General features: G+C 43.2%; 1 protein-coding gene across 1 annotated transcript in view; it reads right to left on the bottom strand.

The window, feature by feature from the left end:
* Positions 1 to 8,440: 8,440 nt before the first annotated feature.
* Positions 8,441 to 18,926, bottom strand: part of Lama4 (laminin subunit alpha 4) — a 146,397-nt gene continuing 135,911 nt past the window's right edge. The window contains exons 35-38 of the mRNA XM_021173805.3: positions 15,008 to 15,138; positions 13,419 to 13,512; positions 12,559 to 12,678; positions 8,441 to 8,725 (exon numbers count right to left, since the gene is read on the bottom strand). Of these exons, the coding sequence (XP_021029464.1) occupies positions 8,580 to 8,725; positions 12,559 to 12,678; positions 13,419 to 13,512; positions 15,008 to 15,138 (491 nt within the window). The 3' untranslated portion in view covers positions 8,441 to 8,579. The remainder of the gene's footprint in view (positions 8,726 to 12,558; positions 12,679 to 13,418; positions 13,513 to 15,007; positions 15,139 to 18,926) is intronic.

The following is an 18,926-nucleotide window of genomic DNA, read 5'->3' as shown; positions in this document are numbered from 1 at the left end:
CACTAGTACCCTAGAGGTCACTTTGCTCACTGCAGATTACTAGTTTTAAAAATTCAAGATAAAGTCTGATCCATGATGGTCATAATGGCAGATTTTCAGAGCTTATACAAAGCTGATAGGTATTTGAATTTTTGTTAGCTGAAGAGAAAAGACCATGCAGAAAAGTGGGCACTGAGTTCTGCCTTTATAGGTCTAAACTACCTCTCTGGAGAAAGCCTAATACAAATCAACTTTAACTGAACGTGAGGGAGTCAAGGTGATCCCTAAGTATCACAGTTGTCTGTCAAAGAAGCAGCACTCCTTAGAGAAAGAACACTCTTATCTAGGTCAAGGTTGCCAAGGACAAGAAAAGAATGGCAGGGCCGTGTCATAAAGGACCTGAGAGCTCATCCAAGGGGGAGTGATTGGTGTCTCAACCATGGTGGTAAGTCCTTTCCTTTTCCCCTCCCTCTCTCCTACCTCTCACTCCTTGGCTTCCTCCCTCTTCCTTTCTTCATCTAGGGGTCCTGCTCAAGGGCTCCCACATGCTGGGAGAGCTCTCTGCCACTGAGTTACATTGTAAGCTAAACAGACTGAAATATCACTCTGAAAGCAGGGCAGAAGGTAAAAAGAAATGCATACAATAGACTTAAATTCTATCACTTACATAGTTGTATCAATTACAAAAGGTCTAAACTTCAATTGTAAGACAAAGACTATCATATGGCCAGAAAGAAAAGAATGTAAGCATAAGCTGTTTGTCACTTTAAATCTGAGACTCATAAATTAAAAGTCTAAAAGGACTGGGGCAGGAGAGATGGCTCAGTGGTTGAGAATACTTTCAGAGGGCCTTGGTTCAGCTCCCAGTACTCATGACGAAGTGTCTGTCCCACACCGCTGGTGATTCCTTTTCTTGGGATCTGATATCCTTTCTGGCATCTGTGGGCCCTGAACCATGTGCTGCACACACTCATGCAGATGAAACACCCACACACATAAATACTTTTTATAAAGAAGAAAAGGATGCAAATAGAATACATGCAAACAAACATTAATCAAAAGGAGGTTGGAGTAATGATATTAATCATTATATAAAGCTTCAAAGTGCACCAAACCACAGGAACTGATGCAACTGAAAGAAATCACTCCACATTTACAGTATAGATTTCAAGAGGTGGAATAAGAAGACAATCACTGAAGACAGAGAAAACATGATTCATTTGTACAGAATGCCACCTCACAAAGCTAGAATAGTGCATATTCCTTCTAAATGCTCATGAAAATGCACTATGCAAACCACATTATGGGCTATCAAATTTCAGAAAGTTGAAAAGTATTAAGAGTCTGCAGTGTATTGTGAGAACTAAAAGGGGTTTAGGGGAAAAAGGGAGGAAGGGAGGATAGCCTGGGCCTGCCAGAGTTCCTCCTGTGCTCTGGGCAGACAGACAAGGGAGGGCTACCAGACACTTTCTACTAGACCCCCGGGGGGGCATCTAAGCCACTGACCCCACTCGACAGGGGGTAGGGTGGGGTGGGGGTGTGGTCAAGGGGCAGCCCCCGACCAGGGGTCCCGGGGTGACACCCTGTAGCACCAGGGTTATAGGAGAGAAGGCTGAGAGAGAGAGGTTCCCATGCAGGCAAGAGTAAGTGAAGGGGGCCTTGATGAACAGAGACAGTCTATGGTTTTAGAGCTTTATTGTAGAAAGGCAGGGGGAAAGAGAGAAAGTGAAAAGAGAGAGAGAGAGAGACCAGCCATGGCCAAGAGGAGGGAAGGGGGGGAGAGAGAAAGAAGACAGGCTAGAGAGTAAGAAAAAGAGTGAGAGGAGAGGAGAGGAGAGGAGAGGAGAGGAGGGGAGAGTAAGGGAGTGAGAGGAGTAAGAGAGCGAGGTGGGGCCAAGCAGCCCCTCTTATTGTATGATGTTATCTTTACTGTTGCTAGGTAACTAGGGAGGAATCTAGCCTGAAGGTCAGAAGCTTGGGACATTGTCTACATGAGTGCAAGCCATGCTTCTCCTGTGGAGGCTGAGGGGGCGGTAACTTTGACAGGAGCCAGGGTCCAGGAGACATGAGAGAACTCCTTCCATCCCATGTAGGTGAATTATCACCAATGGGTCCCGGGGTTCAAGATCTAGCCTCAACTGGAAACCAGGCTGTCTGTGCATAGCCCAATGCCCCACAGTGTATTCAAAATGTATCCAGCAAATGAAATAAATTGGAAATAACAAAGACATCCAGAGAATTTCTGAACACCAGTATATAAAATAACACAAATAGGCAGTGAGAGAAGACAGTTTGAGCTAAGATAAAGCACATATCAAAATGCATGAGTTTTAACCATAGTGGAGCTTAGAACAGGAACATTACCTTATTTCATTAGAAGGGAGAAGTGGGGTGAGGGTGGTACGTGCTTATAATGCCAGCAGGCAAGGGAGGAGGGTTGGCACAACCCCAGGCCACTATGGGCTGCAAGAAAGACTCTCAAAACAACAAAATGACCACGATGATGATGACAGCAGCAACAAAATCCCCAAAACAAAATGAGGTGAATGTAATCAAACCCCACTCTCAAAAGTAAGCAGAGAGATGGCTCAGCAGGTAAAGATGCTATCAAGGCTGCTTGCTGGAGTTTGACCCCCAGGAGCCAGATGGTAGGAGAGAACCGACTCCCACAGGCCATCCTCTGGCCTCTGCACTGTTGGGTTAGGGTGTGTCCTGCTTCCACTCCGCCACAGAGCTCCGGTCACTGGGGGAGGTGGGACACTGTGCTTACCCCACACTGGCGCTGGGTGGGTGACAGGCTATGGGAAGCCACGGGACCCTGCTCCAGGGGTGGGGGAGCGCAGTCTGAGGTCCCAGGAACCACTGGAGCTGGCTCAGGGGTCCCGGAATCTACATGCAGGCTGGGACCGTCTGATTCTCAGGTTCTTGGGCACCTGAGGCACCACTGGATGCTGCAGAAGAGCTGGGAACAGACAGAGTTGGTGTGTGTGTGTTGCAGGTTGGATCTAGCCCGGGGCTGAAGGGGAAAAGAGGGGAGAGCTCTGTGTCCTGCATGGAGGAGAGAGTCCTTGGTTTGCTCTGTGAGCAGCTTGGTTTGTTGGAGGCCGTGGCTGGGAGCGCCTTCTGTGAGAGGTCAGACAGCTGGATCTTTAGGCGAAGACCTGCTCCATTGCTCCCCATGGCAGATCCCAATGAAAAAAGAAAGTCCATGGTTTTAAGGCATTATTATCATGGCAGAGAGTGGTGATGAATAAAACTGAACCTCTTTCTCATGGCAGGGAGGAGTGTCTGGGAAGGGGAGTTTATTGGCTAAGCCTCCAGGCCTTTAGGTACCTCATTAACATGGAGATCTGTCTTGAGGCTATGTGACCTGTGGTCATGTCCTCTACGTGTGGAGGGGCTTGGGGCATTGGCCTTACATGACTGATGGCCACAGACCTATGGAGAACTGTGGCCTCATGCCAGGAGCCTGGTGTCTAGGAGCATGGCAAAACGCCTATGTAGGGTCACCGGGGTTTCAAACCTTAGCTCAACGAGAGACCAGGCTGCCTATCACAGTCCACCGCCCCACAGCTCCCCTTCTTTCTTTTTTAAAAGAGAGGGGTCACTGGAGTGATTGTGTCATTTGTAGTAAACATTTTGGGTAGGGAGGCAGTATCAAAAGAAAACACTACAGAGGCCGGAGGGGTAAGACAACTAAGCCAGAGGGGTAAGGAGGGGTGGGGTTGGGGATTGGGAAGACAAGGGATTATTGACTCAATTATTCCATGGGTTGTACAGTTTGAGAGTATCAGCATCAGTTTTAAACAGCATTTGATTACTCTAGATCATGCTTTCCTTACTATCATGTAACCTCCCCCAAGTCAGCAGCCATTTGACTTTGGCAAGAGCTGTAGCTGGAAGGTCCCACGTCTGTCCTCTGTGGGACTCAGCTAGTGTCTCTGGATCTCTGCGTGTGTCTCCGGATGTGGTGTCTGGAGGGAGGCAGCTTTATTGTCCCAGGCAGGTCCCAGGAGATGGCATTGTCTCAGCTGGATCTGTGGCAGCAGGCTCTGTCCTTCTCTTTTGTGGGGCTAAACCTGTAGGGTAATCACTACAAAGGAGCAGAACCCCAGCAGGGGGATGTCTGCATAGGTGGGCAGAGAGTGTTAAGCCTGCAATGGTTTTCTTGGGAGCACATAACAGTCTGCTGTTAGAACCCTAGAAAAGCAAGGGTGTTTGAGGAATTTAGTCCTGGAAGGCATCCTTTAAGTCTGCTTTGCCTGGCTGAGGAAGAAGATATCATGTTAATTATGCATCTAGGATAGGCAGTAACAGTTTGTCTGTAAAAGAGAACTGATTGTTATTTAAGGATTGAAGAATGGTGATCAGAATAGTTGATTTGACCCGAGGAAGTAGATTAGATGACTTTTGAACCTTAAGAGAAATCTTAAACAAGTTGAAAGATTTTTTTTGGACATACATCACAAATGCTAGGAACAAAAATAAACATTTAAATAAAGAAGCAAGAAAATGTTGGGTTGAAAAGCACGAACATTGTTTCAGGTATTTCTGTTAGGAAGAACAAGCATTTAAACAAAGCCTGAAAACCTTTGGGTTAAGGGTATCAGGTGTGTTTTTCTGTTGTCTTTGGCAGGCTTAGGTGCGGTGGCTGTGTGCTCTAGCAGACAGGACCTTGTTTTCCGGTTTGTTTTTTCTTGGTTGGTATTTCCTAAATGTAAAACAGAAGGAGAGGAAAGGCCAACCTTGAAGAAAAGCTCAAAGGAATAAGCATAGAGGCTTCGTATCACAGCCAGGGACAGAGGGAGTGAGAGGCAGCATCTGCAGTTCTGTTCTGTTTGTGTTTCTAGCCAAAGTGGCAGTAGCCTGCTGGCCAGTGTGAAAGGGCGAATTGGCCTTTTGATCTATAGGGGACCTCAGGGAACAAAGGGTTGGCTCAGGGCAGGTACTACTTACTGAAAGGCAGTTCCATTAGCTATGTAAGAGCCCTCCTTGTGGGACTGGTGGAGAGGTAGGGAGTAGAGGCTAGTAACCACCTACCTAGAGCTGTTAAGTCTAAAATGAGATTTGGAGACTGTAGCTAAGAGTCAAAAGGAGGGGGAAGATGCTGGTCAGGAACACATGGAGAGAGAGAGAGAGAGAGAGAGAGAGAGAGAGAGAGAGAGAGACTAGTCTTTTGAGTTAGGTCAGTGGTTACTCACGGTCTTGAGTAATCTGGTGTTCCAATGTGGGTCTCTGTGTGTGAGTCACCAGCTGGGGGTACACTTTAGATGGTTTTGTCCCACAGTTGTTGGGTTAAATGGGGTGTTCCATGTCCACTCCACCAAAGGGCTTGGGACACTGGGGGAGGTGAGATGCGGGAGTTTTGTCTGTGCTTACCCCACACTGGTTGCTGCTGTTGGATGTTGGGCTATGCGAAGTCGTTGGACACCACTCCTGGGGTGGGGGAGCGAAGTCTGAGGTCCCTGGGGACCACTGGAGCTGGCTCCGGGGTCCCGGGCCTGCACAGAGGCTGAGGTTGTCAGGTTCTCAGAATCTTGGTCCCCCATGGTGCCGCTGAATGCCGCAGAAGAGCTGGGAATGGAGTGGGATCCCATGGGCTGGATCCAACCTCAACTAGAGACCAGGCTGCCTATCACAGCCCACTGCCCCACATTGCACATACATCTAAGCACATGTGCCCACACATACATCTACCCAAATAAATGTTATAAAAAATAAGAAGCAGGAAAATAATCGAGGAAAAAAGTGGAACCCAAACCCTTTTTTCAACATGATCAATACAATTGATAATCTCAGCAGAATTATCAGGTAGAACAGAAACCACAATAATTGATGTTAGGATTCACAGTGGAGTATCCCTGCCAATCTTACCACAAGGATAAACACCTTCTCAGCACAATGGATGCTTTAGAATTGAATAAATGTCTCCCACATTCCCTTACATTACTGGGTGTGTGCTCTCTCAGAGGGAATCTTATTTCCATAACTTGCCTCCAGGTTAACATTAGCTCATGATTATTTGAAAAGATATTCTGTTGAGGCTGTGGGTGTGGCTTAAGGATGTGGGTGTGACTTAAGGATGTGGGTGTGGCTTGAGGCTATGGGTGTGGTCACTGTGACCTCTGTGTGGTCTGCCTAGGATGACTAGAATAAATTCTGAGCTCTTCTCCCAGCACTTTGGGGGCTCTGGAGAGATTCAAGTGCTGCATCTGATAGGCAGTGTCATCCTATACTTTGATGTTTGTGCATTTTTGTCCCATGATTACATTAAGCAATTGGGATGTCATCCTTCAATCTCATTTACCTCTCCCTCCTGCCCCACACTCCTGGCTGTCCCATCTGCTCTCTTACGGGCTGATTTTGAGAACTCAAAAGGTTATAGACTTCTCGCTTTTCTGACAGCAGCTGTCAGTTCTTCCTCCGGTCTTCTCACAGCCTCAGGCAAGTCTCCGTGGCTCAGTGGAATCAAAAGAAGAAGCATCTGTTTTTCCTTTTCTCAGGAACTTTATTACTGCCTTGGAAGGTGAGGTTAGGGGAATAAACTTTATGGAAACTCTGCTCTCCTGAAATTCACTCAATATTTATTCAGTATATTCCTTACATGTCAGACACAGTTCTGAGCTCTTACAACTGATTTGTGAGCTATCCAGAAATTCATGTATTTTATGTTTTAGAAGAAAATCTTACTGTTTCGTCTACATGTACCTGCAGTGCCCTAGGAGGTCAGAAGAGGGTAGCAGAGGCCCTGGAACTGGAGTTAGAGGTGCCTGCGAGCTATCAAGTGGATGGTAGCAGCTGAATCAGGGTCCTCCACAAGAGCAGCCTTTGCTCTAACTCCCTGAGGCATCTTTCCAGCTCCTAGCCTACATTTTTGAAGTTGTATGAACTTTTTCTGAAGAGATGTGAACAGATGTTTATCACAGGGCACCAATGACAGAGATGATTCCACCCAAGTGTAGCATGGAGATCCAATGAGTTTAATTAGAATTGAAGGAGTATGGGTGAGGGATTACTTATAGAGACATGAGCAACTTACAGGTGGCGATACCACTGAAGAAAACATTCTTACAAACCTTTAATTACCTATTTTCAGGGGCCATGGGGCTTCATGAGCCTCACACCCAGCAACTGTGAAGGCCTACATATTTTCAGGGAAAGGCAGGAACTGTTGAACCTCCCTCACCAATGGGTCCAATTCCTAGCTGGGGACTGAGGTAAACATTACTGGACAAAGGGTAGGGAAATATGCCATCCTAGAACCACAGAACAATGCTGTGGTTCTCATCCCTCCGAATGTGCATCCTGAGCTGCTAAAATCACATCAGTTGGAATCTCTTTGGCTTCAACTCCCACTAAGTGCCTGATTTTCTTGTTTCATAATCCAAACTTACAAGAGAAAATATTCCATTGTTCACACTCATATTTCCATACAAGGCAGAGTCTTGTCCAGTCAGTTGTGGCTATGAGAGAAAAAGTGGAACACAGGTACAGAGAGGCCTCCTTCACACAAGGGCCTCTGTAGGGGCTCTGCCAGGAGCCATGCACAACTGATCAAAAGCACAGAACTCAATGTTTTCTATACCAAGTACTAATAATGCTATGCAGATCGAGAAGAAGAAGAAAGAAGAGGAGGAGGGAGAGGAAGAAAAGGGAGAAAGAAGAGGAAGAAGAAGGAGGAGGAGGAGGAGGACAACAACAACAAGAACAACCCTTTTCATTTTGAGTCTGGAAGAGTGAAAGCTCATTCAAGAACTGGTTTAAGTTCATGTAAATGGGGAGGCAAAGGGTTTCAGGAGGTCACTGTGTGTTCTAAGTGATAACACGAGTCAGGAGCCTTCTCATTTTTGACCATAGGAATGAGAAGTACTAACTCTAAGAAGGTGGCCTGCTGTCAATCCAGAAAATGTTAAATTATACTACAATTTCCTTTGAAAAATTTTTTTATGTTTATGTGTGTACATATGTACCTTGTTCTGTACCCAGTATACATGAGGCACTCATGGCAGTTGTTGGGAGGTCAAAGGTTAATTCTGATAACCTTACGGGGCTGAGGATCTAATTCAGCTCATCTTGGCTTGTGCGGATGCCCCTACCTTCTGAGTCATCTCCACAGCCACACAAGACACAACCTATTAGAGCTGTTACTACTGTAAAGGTGAAAACGGATAAGCTAACCTTAGGTTGTCAACAAGTCAGTAAATGAAAGGTAGGAGAAGGTAGTTGAGGACAAACAAAAGTTGGGTATATGTTGAAACGATCTTCCTCAGAGATCCAGGTCACGTTGGGCTTGCACACCAGGACTGGTTAAGCACCCTTCTACTGTTAGAGACAGGAGCAGTAGCTTTGCCAGCTGAAGCACACAGACTCAGTGTAAGGAACTCTTCCACTGCCTAAATTGCTGTCTGCTGCAGACCATTTGGATGAATTTGAATTCAAATAAGAAACAGGAAGAGGCTGGTCTCTGATTTATTGAAATCCCCTTCAACCAGGTGAGAGCTTCTGTAGGGAGGGGGAGTTCCAGTCCCCTGACCCTCCCGACCCCCACTACTGTGTTTATTTCAGTGTCAGGAACTCTCTTCAGCAGCCTTGCAGCTGTGTCAGGCTGTGGGACAGGAGCTGACGCTCACAGCACCACTGACCAGGGCTGCTTTACTGAAGCTCACCGGGCGGCCGTCAATTACAAAGTGACGGATGCAGCCTGTGAAGGGTTTGCTGGGAGCCAAACGTGGTGTCAGTAAAGACTCTGAAAAGAGAGATAGGAAAAACAAAATGTCAATTCAGGGAATTCCAAGCTCCGGTACCACCTCCTGGTGTAAACTGGAAGATTGCTCAGACTTTCAAAATGATTCTCCAGTCAGCAATGGCTCACAGTTTCTCAAGTGGGCTCCCGGGAAGAATGAGAACACATGGGGATTTTAATGTTTGTCATGCTTCTGTGATCATATTCCTGTGTATACGATGGCTGTCTTACAGAGCTGAAATTCACCATTTCCTTGTGAAGCCTCAGCCAGTGGGTTTTTGTGATCTACCTGTGCCATTCTGAGTTAATTTCCCCAAGGCCTTATTTGTTTACCATGTTTTGCTGAGAAGGGAAAAGGAATGTGCACTTCCCTGTCATTTTTTTTTCCACAGAATTATTGTTTCTGTTTAATCCCTATCTTCATTATCTGTCACCCTTAAGCCTCTGCATTTTTGCCAAGCTCATAGAATATAATGAGAAAATAATGAATTCAAATGAGGTAAAATTTAATTTTTTTCCGAGCTCATGGCTTAAGAACTATAAATAGGGAAGTGCTAAACAGCACACGTCTTTGTGTGGACACAGGTGCCTTCCTTCCAGCATGTTAGGGTACTTCTCCCATTGTAATTAGGCATCTCGAAGAAGCATTTATTAGTTATTCCGATATAATTAGGTGTGTTGGGATGATAGAAGCAATATAATTTAAAGCAACTTGGAGGGCTTATAAATATTATGAAATTAAAATCCATTTAGAGAAGCCCACTTTTATAAACACACAGTCATGGGAGCAGTGGTAGACAAGAGGGGAAAGAGAGTTGGCAAACCTGAAACTGAGGAAGTCAGATAAAGCAGGAGACCAAACCAGCAGCAGCAAGCAGCTGCCCTGGTGCAATCTCATGCAGCGCAGAGTGAGTACGCACAGAACCCGTGCCTGGAAATAAAGAAGGGAAACAACTTTCCCCTTTAGAACGGTAAGCATAACGCTCTAGCTTGAGCCTGGTGACGGCAGTGCACAGCTTTAATCCTAGCACTCGGGAGGCAGAGGCAGGTGGATCTGTAAGTTCGAGACCAGGCTGATCTACAGAGTGAGTTCCAGAACAGCCAAGGCTACACAGAAGAACCCTGTCTCCAAAAAGTTTTAGGTTTGAAAGGGACCCCAGAGATCAGCTCCTTGTATTTGTATCTAATTCACAATGGCTTCACGTTTGTACAGCAGGCTCAGTGTCCTTCATCCTTAGAATAAAAATTGAGCTAAAGCAGGAGAAGAGGGGTCTTCTAAACCCTCTGCCATCCTGTGCACAGTGGGACACAGCTTCCATGCTGCCTGAGCTGTCTGCCCTTGGTTCATGCGGAAAAATCATCTGGAGAAAATAATTAATGTAGTAATTAATGATCTGCATGATATACCATGAAATTAATTATATGCAGTGTTAGAAAAGGGTCCTAGGGTCCTGAGTAGTTGGTTAACAAAATGAACACATTTGCTTTTGTGTTTATGTGTGTGTGATAGTGTGTGGTGTATGTGCATATATGTATGTAGTGCATGTACCGATGTGTGAAGTAAGATTCATGTGTTAAGAGTCCTTCATTATCTCTCTCTGCCTTATGTTTTGGATGCAGGCTCTCTCCTCAAACTCTGAGCACATTATTTTGTTTGCAGCTACGATATTGATGCCCAGGGATCCTCCTGTCTCTGCTGCCCTCAGTGTCAGAGTTATATGCATGCTGTGGACAGTACTAAGCTTTTATGTGGGTACTGGGATCTGACTCCAGTCCTCCCTCAAGCTTCAGCATCAAGCACTTTAATGTTCAGCTATTTTCCCACCTTCTTAACATAGAATTTTAAGAGAGAATGTTTCCAAGATCAAATGAAGGCTTGACACAGTGGTATTGTGTGTATCCTAGGGAGAAAGGTTGGAAGAAAAAGGCAAGCCCAAAGAATCAATAAGAAACTAGGTTGGAGGAAAAGGAGAAGCGGTTCCATGGAACGGTACTTGCAGAAAAAGGAGGAGCAATATTTGCTAGAAATAGAATCCCCAAGTCCTTGTGGGAAGGTCTGGAACAAAGGCAGTATCCCTGGATATTAAGGAACTTCAGGCTCAGGTGCTACAGGGAGACCAGAGGCAAGGGCAAAGAGGCAATGGGTGAGTGCTTTGTTTAATTTAATCCTGTGTGCACTGGGAACCTATGACATAGCTGAAGCTATACCATGATGTCTAGGAAGGAAGCAATGTGGAGAAATAGTACTGATATGAGACAGTTTTCCCAGGTAATAACATGAGGGGCAATGGTGGCCTTTACTAGAGTCCCTTTCCGAATCAAAGCCAGAACAGAGGCAGAGGACTGGGGGAGATACTGGTGTGAGTACCTGTGTGAAACACAAGAGGGGCTTTGCTTCTTGAGGGTCTTAACTATGCCTTTGGCTCTCAAGTTACCAGTGTTGGTAATGTTGGTATCTAACTGTTTCATTGCTCTGAAGAGACACCACAACCAAAGCGACTCTTGTAAAAGAAAGCATTTAATTGGGGCCTGTTTACAGTTTTAGAGGTTTAGTCCATCGGTGGGAAAGATGGTGGCATGCAGGCTGGCATGGTGCTGGAGAAGTAGCAGAGAGCTTTACATCCTGATCCTTATGCAGCAGGAAGAAAGACAGACTGGGCCTGACACAGGCTTTAGAAAACTCAGAGACACCTGCCCCCCCCCCCCCCCCACACACACACAGTGGCTTACTTCCTCTAACAAGGCCACACCTCCTAATCCTTTGCAAATAGTGCCTGGTGACTAAGCTTTCAAATATTTAAGCCTATGGAGGCCATTCTCATTCAGACCACCACAGCTGGCGTCTGAAAACATCAGCATAGAAAGAAGAGGCACACTTGGTTACTACTGCTTTGAGAGCACCCAGGTAAGATGCTTGACTTTATATGTTGATTTTTCTCTTTTTAAATTATTGACTACCTTTATATGATACAGTTTAAAAAAAATCTAGTTAGGAGATGAAAAGCTTAAATATCTCCATTTTATAACCACCTCTCTAGCTTTCACTTTCAACTTTTCCAAACTAGAGAAATACATAAAAACAGTCGTGTTCAGCATTAAGGCAATGGTTGCTGTTCTAGGGGCATAAAGGAATTGCAGGCGGCCCCCAGGTGCCTTCTCACTCTCCTGAGTGAGATGACATTTTGGCAGCTGTTTACAGAACTGTAGCTGGAAACCTCTCTTAGGGAATGCCATTCTATGAGAGCAACATAACTTATGGTCTGCAGCTGTTTTCACCATTTAGACTAAGTCTGGGCAGGGGAAACATGCACTCTTTCCTATTGTGTAAGGGGAGATATCGTCAGTGAACTTTCCTATTGTGTAAGGGGAGATATCGTCAGTGAACTTTTATACTCAAGGTTCTCAGGTCCTATGGCACTACCATTCATAAGTGAATTTTCTCTGTAGTGTTTGTGTGTGTGTGTGTGTGTGTGTGTGTGTGTGTAGAGGATATTTAAAGGGGAAGGATGAGAAGTGGGGAGAGAGAGAGAAAGAGAGAGAGAAAACACAGCAATATGGAACCACACATCTATTGAGCATACTTTTATGTATTATTGATCTTGAATGAAGAGTTAAAGTTTTGGTACATTATTTTTGTTTTTGTTTTTGTTTTTAGTGTTGGGATCAAGTTCATTTCTTTGTTGCTCTTTCCTATTAAGGACAATGGCATATAAAACCCTTTGAATTATTAGGTGAGTTACGAAAATACAAGGCTCACTTCTTAATATAACAACAATGATGAGGGCTTACTGGGTTTTTCTGGATTCAGAAGTGTGTACGTTCTCAGAAGCACTTACCTGGAACACCTCCAACAAACACAGGCTCCCTGTGATCAACTGGCTTTGGATTCAATGGCCCAACTACATGGTTCACTTCTGAATCTACATCCAACTGAACCACGTTTGAATCTCTAATAACTGAAAACCAAGACAAAGACTGGTTATATGTGATACCAGGGTAATTTTTACATGAAATAAGTTATCACAACACCAACACATTCCAGAATAAAAATCCCCATACTCTTCTATCATTGAATACAGCAATAATGTCTAAGCATAATTACTGAGTAATCATAGTGACATTTTCCTTAGACAAGGGGACAATCAGATTCCATGCTACTTGTTTGTTGTTGTTGTTTTGTTTGTTTTTTGTTTTTGCTTCAAAAGTTTTATGACATATTTTGGCATTATTTTGGTAGTATTCATATTCATGCTTTTATTATCTATATTCATTGTTTATTAAGAATAGCTGAGAGTGGAAGTGGTAGTGGTGGAGAGATGGCTCAGAGGTTGGAAGCACTGGTTGCTCTTTCAGAGAACCTGGGTTCAATTCCCAGCATGCACGGAGCAGCTCACAACCATCGACTTCTAAGGGATCCATCATCCTCTTCTGGATTCTGTTGACGCCAGGCGTGCCTGTACTGCACAGACACACATGCAGGCATACACATAAAATTAATTAAAAAAAAAAGGATAAAGAAAAAGAATGGCTGTGGGGCTAGAGAGATGGTTCAACAGCTAAGAGCATGTACAGATTTTAGTCATCCATCAGTATCCTATAAAATCTAAGTTCTTCCAGGACACCACCCTCCATGTCTCCATGTGCTGTGTGGGCTCAGGCTTGTATGTGATACCCAGGGACATTCCAAGTTTTTCACCTGTAATTCTGTGCCATCTGCCATCACAGAGATTCTGCTTGGGAGTTACTGAGGTAGAAAAGTCTCTGACACCGTTGTTGACTTTCACTATGACCTGCCAAGATGAAGCATGTTACATAGTTAGTTTAATTTCTCACCATCAGGGTGAGTTTTATAACTAACTCACCACAGATAAGAAATACCCTGAACAAATTCTCATATATGAGTACAGTTGCGATGCGAACACAAGAGGTCACTCTTTGATTGGTGATAGAGACAGTTAACATTAAAATAGTTTAAGTACATCTTTAGAGAGAGAACAAAAGCATCCTACAGAACAGAAATAGAGGGATGGTAAGAACTGTAACACAATGAATTTGCTTAGTTTACAGACTGTGTTCTGTTTATACAAAGCAGGTTGAGACACTGAAGACACTCCGGGGCAGGCCCTGTACCCAGCATGACAAACACAACTTACTTTTGTAAAAAACAATTATTTTGCCATTTTATTTTTGTCTTACTGACCTTTTGCTTGTTTGTTTTTATTTTTGTCCTTTTTTATTTTTTATTTATTTATTTTTTTAATAGAGAGGACGTAAAAATGGGTGGGGTGGGTAGGGAGGTTGGGAGGATCTGAGAGAAGTTGAAAGAGAAGAAAAACATGATCAAACCCTAATGAATGGAAAAAAATTTCAATCGAAAATGAAAAAAATAAAAGATATTGGTGAAGAGAATAGACTTTCAAGCCACGCTGTTTTTGTCCCACTTTTCTCAGATGTAAACTAAGTGTGATAATACTATGTGCATCTTTGAGAGAATAGGATGGCTGAATCGATTCACTTGCATAAATCTTTTAGAATAGTACTCAATACCTGGTAACTAATATGTATATAATATGTAGCATATATTATATACTAATATGACATGTAATATGTAGTACAATACTAATGTATAATATATATATATAATATAAGAGTTACATATATAATTATACATAGAAAAAATATACATACACACATTCATTTTAGGGTTTTATGACAGCTAAGTTTTTTTTTATGGCCTAATTATATGTACTAGAACCTAAATAAAGCTTAGTTATATTAAGTTTGAGGCATTATGAAAATATTCCTTTTCCTTTAGACTTATTCACACACTATCTTGAATGTTTTTTAGTAGTATCTTAGGGTGAATGTGTTATTTAACTATAGCATAATACAAACTTGTGGCAATTGAGAATAATACACACACACACATCTGTGATAAGCATATAACCATTTAGAAAAATGCTTTTGCATTTGTGGATGTTGGAAAGTAGATATATTTTTCCTTGTATTTGCTGAAAAAGCTTTCTTCTAATTTTTTTCTTAAAATGCCATGCTGTTGTTGGTGACTTTCTGGTAGTCTTGCCACAGTCGCATGACTCTGTTCTAATGAACTCCCAGTGTGTGAGTGTGAACACACGCATTGCACACACTTAACACTCATGTTCAGCTTTCCTCTCTGTCCCACTAGAAAGACTGATGAAGTAATGCTGTGAAACACACACGTCTGCTACTTTACATCAGCACTCAGGGTTAGGCCAGCTAGACTGCTAACGCTCAGGATACTACCTGTCCGTTTCTCATGTGCACGTTCAGGTATTCCCCGTTGACGCTGTGGCCATGGACAAGGATTCCAGAACTGCTCCGGGGGCGGACTTCAAAGGCAATTTCAAACTTTAACCCAATATTGAAAGACTCATCTGCAGAGGGAAATAGAGATTACCAAGAGAGCAAAGTAAAATTTCTAGTTGTGGCATGACTTTATGAGGACAATACACTATATGCTATGACAATTCAGAGGCAGCAGCGTTCCAGCCTCCAGCGCCATTTACTACTTTAAGAGAGGGAAGGGGATGGCAGGATGGCTCAGAAGGTAAAGCATTTGCTGCAAAAGTCAGCTGCCCTGTGTTCCATCCTTGGAACACATGTAAAAGAGGAAAGAAAGAACCAACTCCACAGAACTGTCCTGTGATCCCACACATGTCCCCAGTGAAGGAGCTAGAGAAAGTATCCAGGGAGCTGAAGGGATCTGAAGCCCCATAGGAGGAACATCAATATGAACTAGCCAGTACCCCCAGAGCTCCTTGGAACTAAGCCACCAATGAAAGACAACACATGGTGGGACATGTGGCACTAGCTGTGTATGTAGCTGAGGATGGCCTAGTTTCTCATCAATGGGAGGAGAGGCCCTAGGTCCTGTGAAGGTTCTATGTCCCAGTATAGGGGAATGCCAGGACTGGGTAAGTTGGGGAGCAGGGGGAGGAGGGAGGGGAGAGGGGATAGGGGATTTTTGGAGGGAAAACTAGGAAAGGGGAAACATTTGAAATGTAAATAAAGAAAATATCAAAGAAAGAAAGAAAGAAAAAGAAAGAAAGAAAGGAAGAAAGAAAAAGAGAGAGAGAGAGAGAGAGAGAGAGAGAGAGAGAGAGAGAGAGAGAGAGAGAAAGAAAGAAAGAAAGAAAGAAAGAAAGAAAGAAAGAAAGAAAGAAAGAAAGAAAGAAAGAAAGTGTATTTGGTCTTCTGGTCTGAGCTTGTGCCCTGAGCAGACCTTCTGCAGGAACTCCACAGCCAGCCCCACAACACCCAGAGTAAGATCCACTCCCAGGAGCTCTAACACTCCCAGGATCATAGGATCAGAGGTGAGGCAGATACAACATCTGCCCCAACACCGGAACTAACTGGACCCAGGCACCCAGGAACTCCGCCTGAGCAGTGGCACAGGTTCCTTCCCGTCTGAGCCTGTGCCCTAAGCAGACCTTGGGTGCAAACTCCACAGCCCCAATCCCACAACACCCAGAGGAAGCTCCATTCCCAGGTACTCTAACACACCTAGGATCCCAGGATCCCAGCATCCTCGGATCCCAGCATCCCAGCATCCTGGGATCCCAGCATCCCAGGACCTCAGCATCCCTGGGTCCCAGGAGTTTGGTCACACCAGGATCTTAGGGTCCCAGAGGCAGCTTGACTCTCAGGAGTTCTAACATACCCAGGATCTCAGGATCCCGGAATCACAGGATCACAGAGACAGCTGAACTCTCAGGAGTTCTGACACAACCAGGATCACAGGAAGGACAGGTTCCAGTAAGATATAGCTAGGGAAGGTAGCACTAGAGACAATCAGATGGCAGGAGGCAAGTGTAAGAACATAAGCAACAGAGTTTATTTGGCAAGGTTACTTGGCATCATCTGAAACCAGTTCTCCCACCACAGCAAGTCCTGGATATATCATCACACTGGAAAAGCAACATTTGGATTTAAAATCACTTCTCATGATGGTAATAGAGGATTTTAAGGAAATAATAATTCCTTTAAAAAAACACAGGAGATCACAGGTAAACAGCTAGAAGCCCTTTAAGAGGAAACACTAAAATCCCTTAAAGAATTACAGGAAAACACAATCAAACAGGCAAAGGAAATGAACAAAACCATTCAAGATCTAAAAATGGAACTAGAAACAATAAAGAAATCACAAAGGGAGACAATCCTGGAGTTAGAAATCAGGAGTTGCAAGCATCACCAACAGAATACAAGAGATTGAAGAGAGAATCTTAGGTGCAAAAGATACCATAGAAAACATTGACACAACAGTCAAAGAAAATGCAGAAAGCAAACCAGTCATGAGATTCAGGACACAATGAGAAGACCAAATCTAAGGATAATCGGTATAGAAGAGAGCGAAGATTTCCAACTTAAAAGGTCAGTAAATATCTCCAACAAAATTATAGAAGAAAACTTTCCTAACCTAAAGAAAGGGATGTCCATGAACATACAAGAAGCCTACAGAACTCCAAATAGACTGGACCAGAAAAGAAATTTTTCATGATACATAATAATTAAAACACCAAATGTGCTAAACAAAGAAAGAATATTAAAAGCAGTTAGGGAAAAAAGGTCAAGTAACATATAAAGGCAGACCTATCAGAATTACACCAGACTTCTCACCAGAGACTATGAAAGCTAGAAGATCCTGGGCAGATGTCATACAGACCCTAAAAGAACCGAAATGCCAGCCCAGACTCTCAATTACCATACAGGGAGAAACCAAGATATTCCATGACAAAACCAAATTTATGCAATATCTTTCCATAAATCCAGTCCTACAAAGGATAATAGGTGGAAAACACAAACACAAGGAGGGAAACTACACCCTAGGAAAAGCAAGAAAGTAATGTTTCAACAAACCCAAAAGAAGATAACCACACAAACATAATTACACCTCTAACAACAAAAATAGCGGGAAGTAACAATCACTTTTCCTTAATATTTCTTAACATCAAGGGATTCAATTCCCCTAAAAAAGACATAGACTTACAGACTGGATACATAAACAAGACCTAGCATTTTGCTGCACATAGGAAACACACCTCAGTGACAAAGACAGACACTACCTCAGAGTAAAAGGTTGCAAAACAATTTTCCAAGCAAATGGCCCCAAGAAACAAACTAGAGGATACATTCTAATATACTGAATAAAATCAACTTTCAACCAAAAGTTATCAAAAAAGATAAGGAAGAACACTTCATACTGATCAAAGGAAAAATCTATCAAGATGAACTCTCAATTCTGAACATCTATGCTCCAAATGCAAGGGCACCCATATTCATTAAAGAAACTTTACTAAAGCTCAAAGCACACAATAATAGTGAGAGACTTCAACACTTCATTCTCAGCAATGGACAGATCATGGAAACAGAAACTGAACAGAGACACAGTGAAACTAACAGAAGTTATGAACCAAATGGATCTAACAGATATTTATAGAACATTTCATCTTAATGCAAAAGCATATACCTTCTTCTCAGCACCTCAGGGCACCTTTTCCAAAATTTACTATATAATTGGTCACAAAACAGGCCTTAACAGATACAAGAAGATTGAAATAATACCATTGCACCCTATCAGATCACCACTGACTAAGGCTGGTCTTAAATACCAACAAAAACAATGGAAAGCCCACATACACATGGAAGCTGAACAATGATTTACTCAATGATAACTTGGTCAAGGAAAAAAAAAATAAAGAAATAAAGGCCTTTTAGAATTAAATGAAAATGAAAACACATCATACCAAAACTTATGGGACACAACAAAAGCAGTGGTAAGAGGAAAACTGATAGCTGTAAGTGCCTCCAAAAAGAAACTGGAGAGAGTTTACACTAGCAGCTTGACAGCACACCTGAAAGCTCGAGAACAAAAAGAAGCAAATACACCCAAGAGGAGTAGATGGCAGGAAATAATCAAACTCAAGGCTGAAATCAACCAAGTGGATACAAAAAGAACTATACAAAGAATCAACAAAACTAGGAACTGGATCTTTGAGAAAATCAGCAAGATAGATAAACCCTTAGCCAGACTAACCAGAGGGCACAGAGACAGTATCCCAATTAATAAAATCAGAAATGAAATGGGAGACATAACAATGAAATATATCTTAAAATAATTATTCTGTTTGTTGACTATTAACAGTTGAAAATATTAAAATCATGT

The sequence above is a fragment of the Mus caroli genome, unplaced genomic scaffold, assembly GCF_978045245.1.
Source record: "Mus caroli unplaced genomic scaffold, Mus_caroli_1 scaffold_9, whole genome shotgun sequence".
NCBI lineage: Eukaryota > Metazoa > Chordata > Mammalia > Rodentia > Muridae > Mus > Mus caroli.
This window is presented reverse-complemented; position numbering and strand designations above follow the sequence as displayed.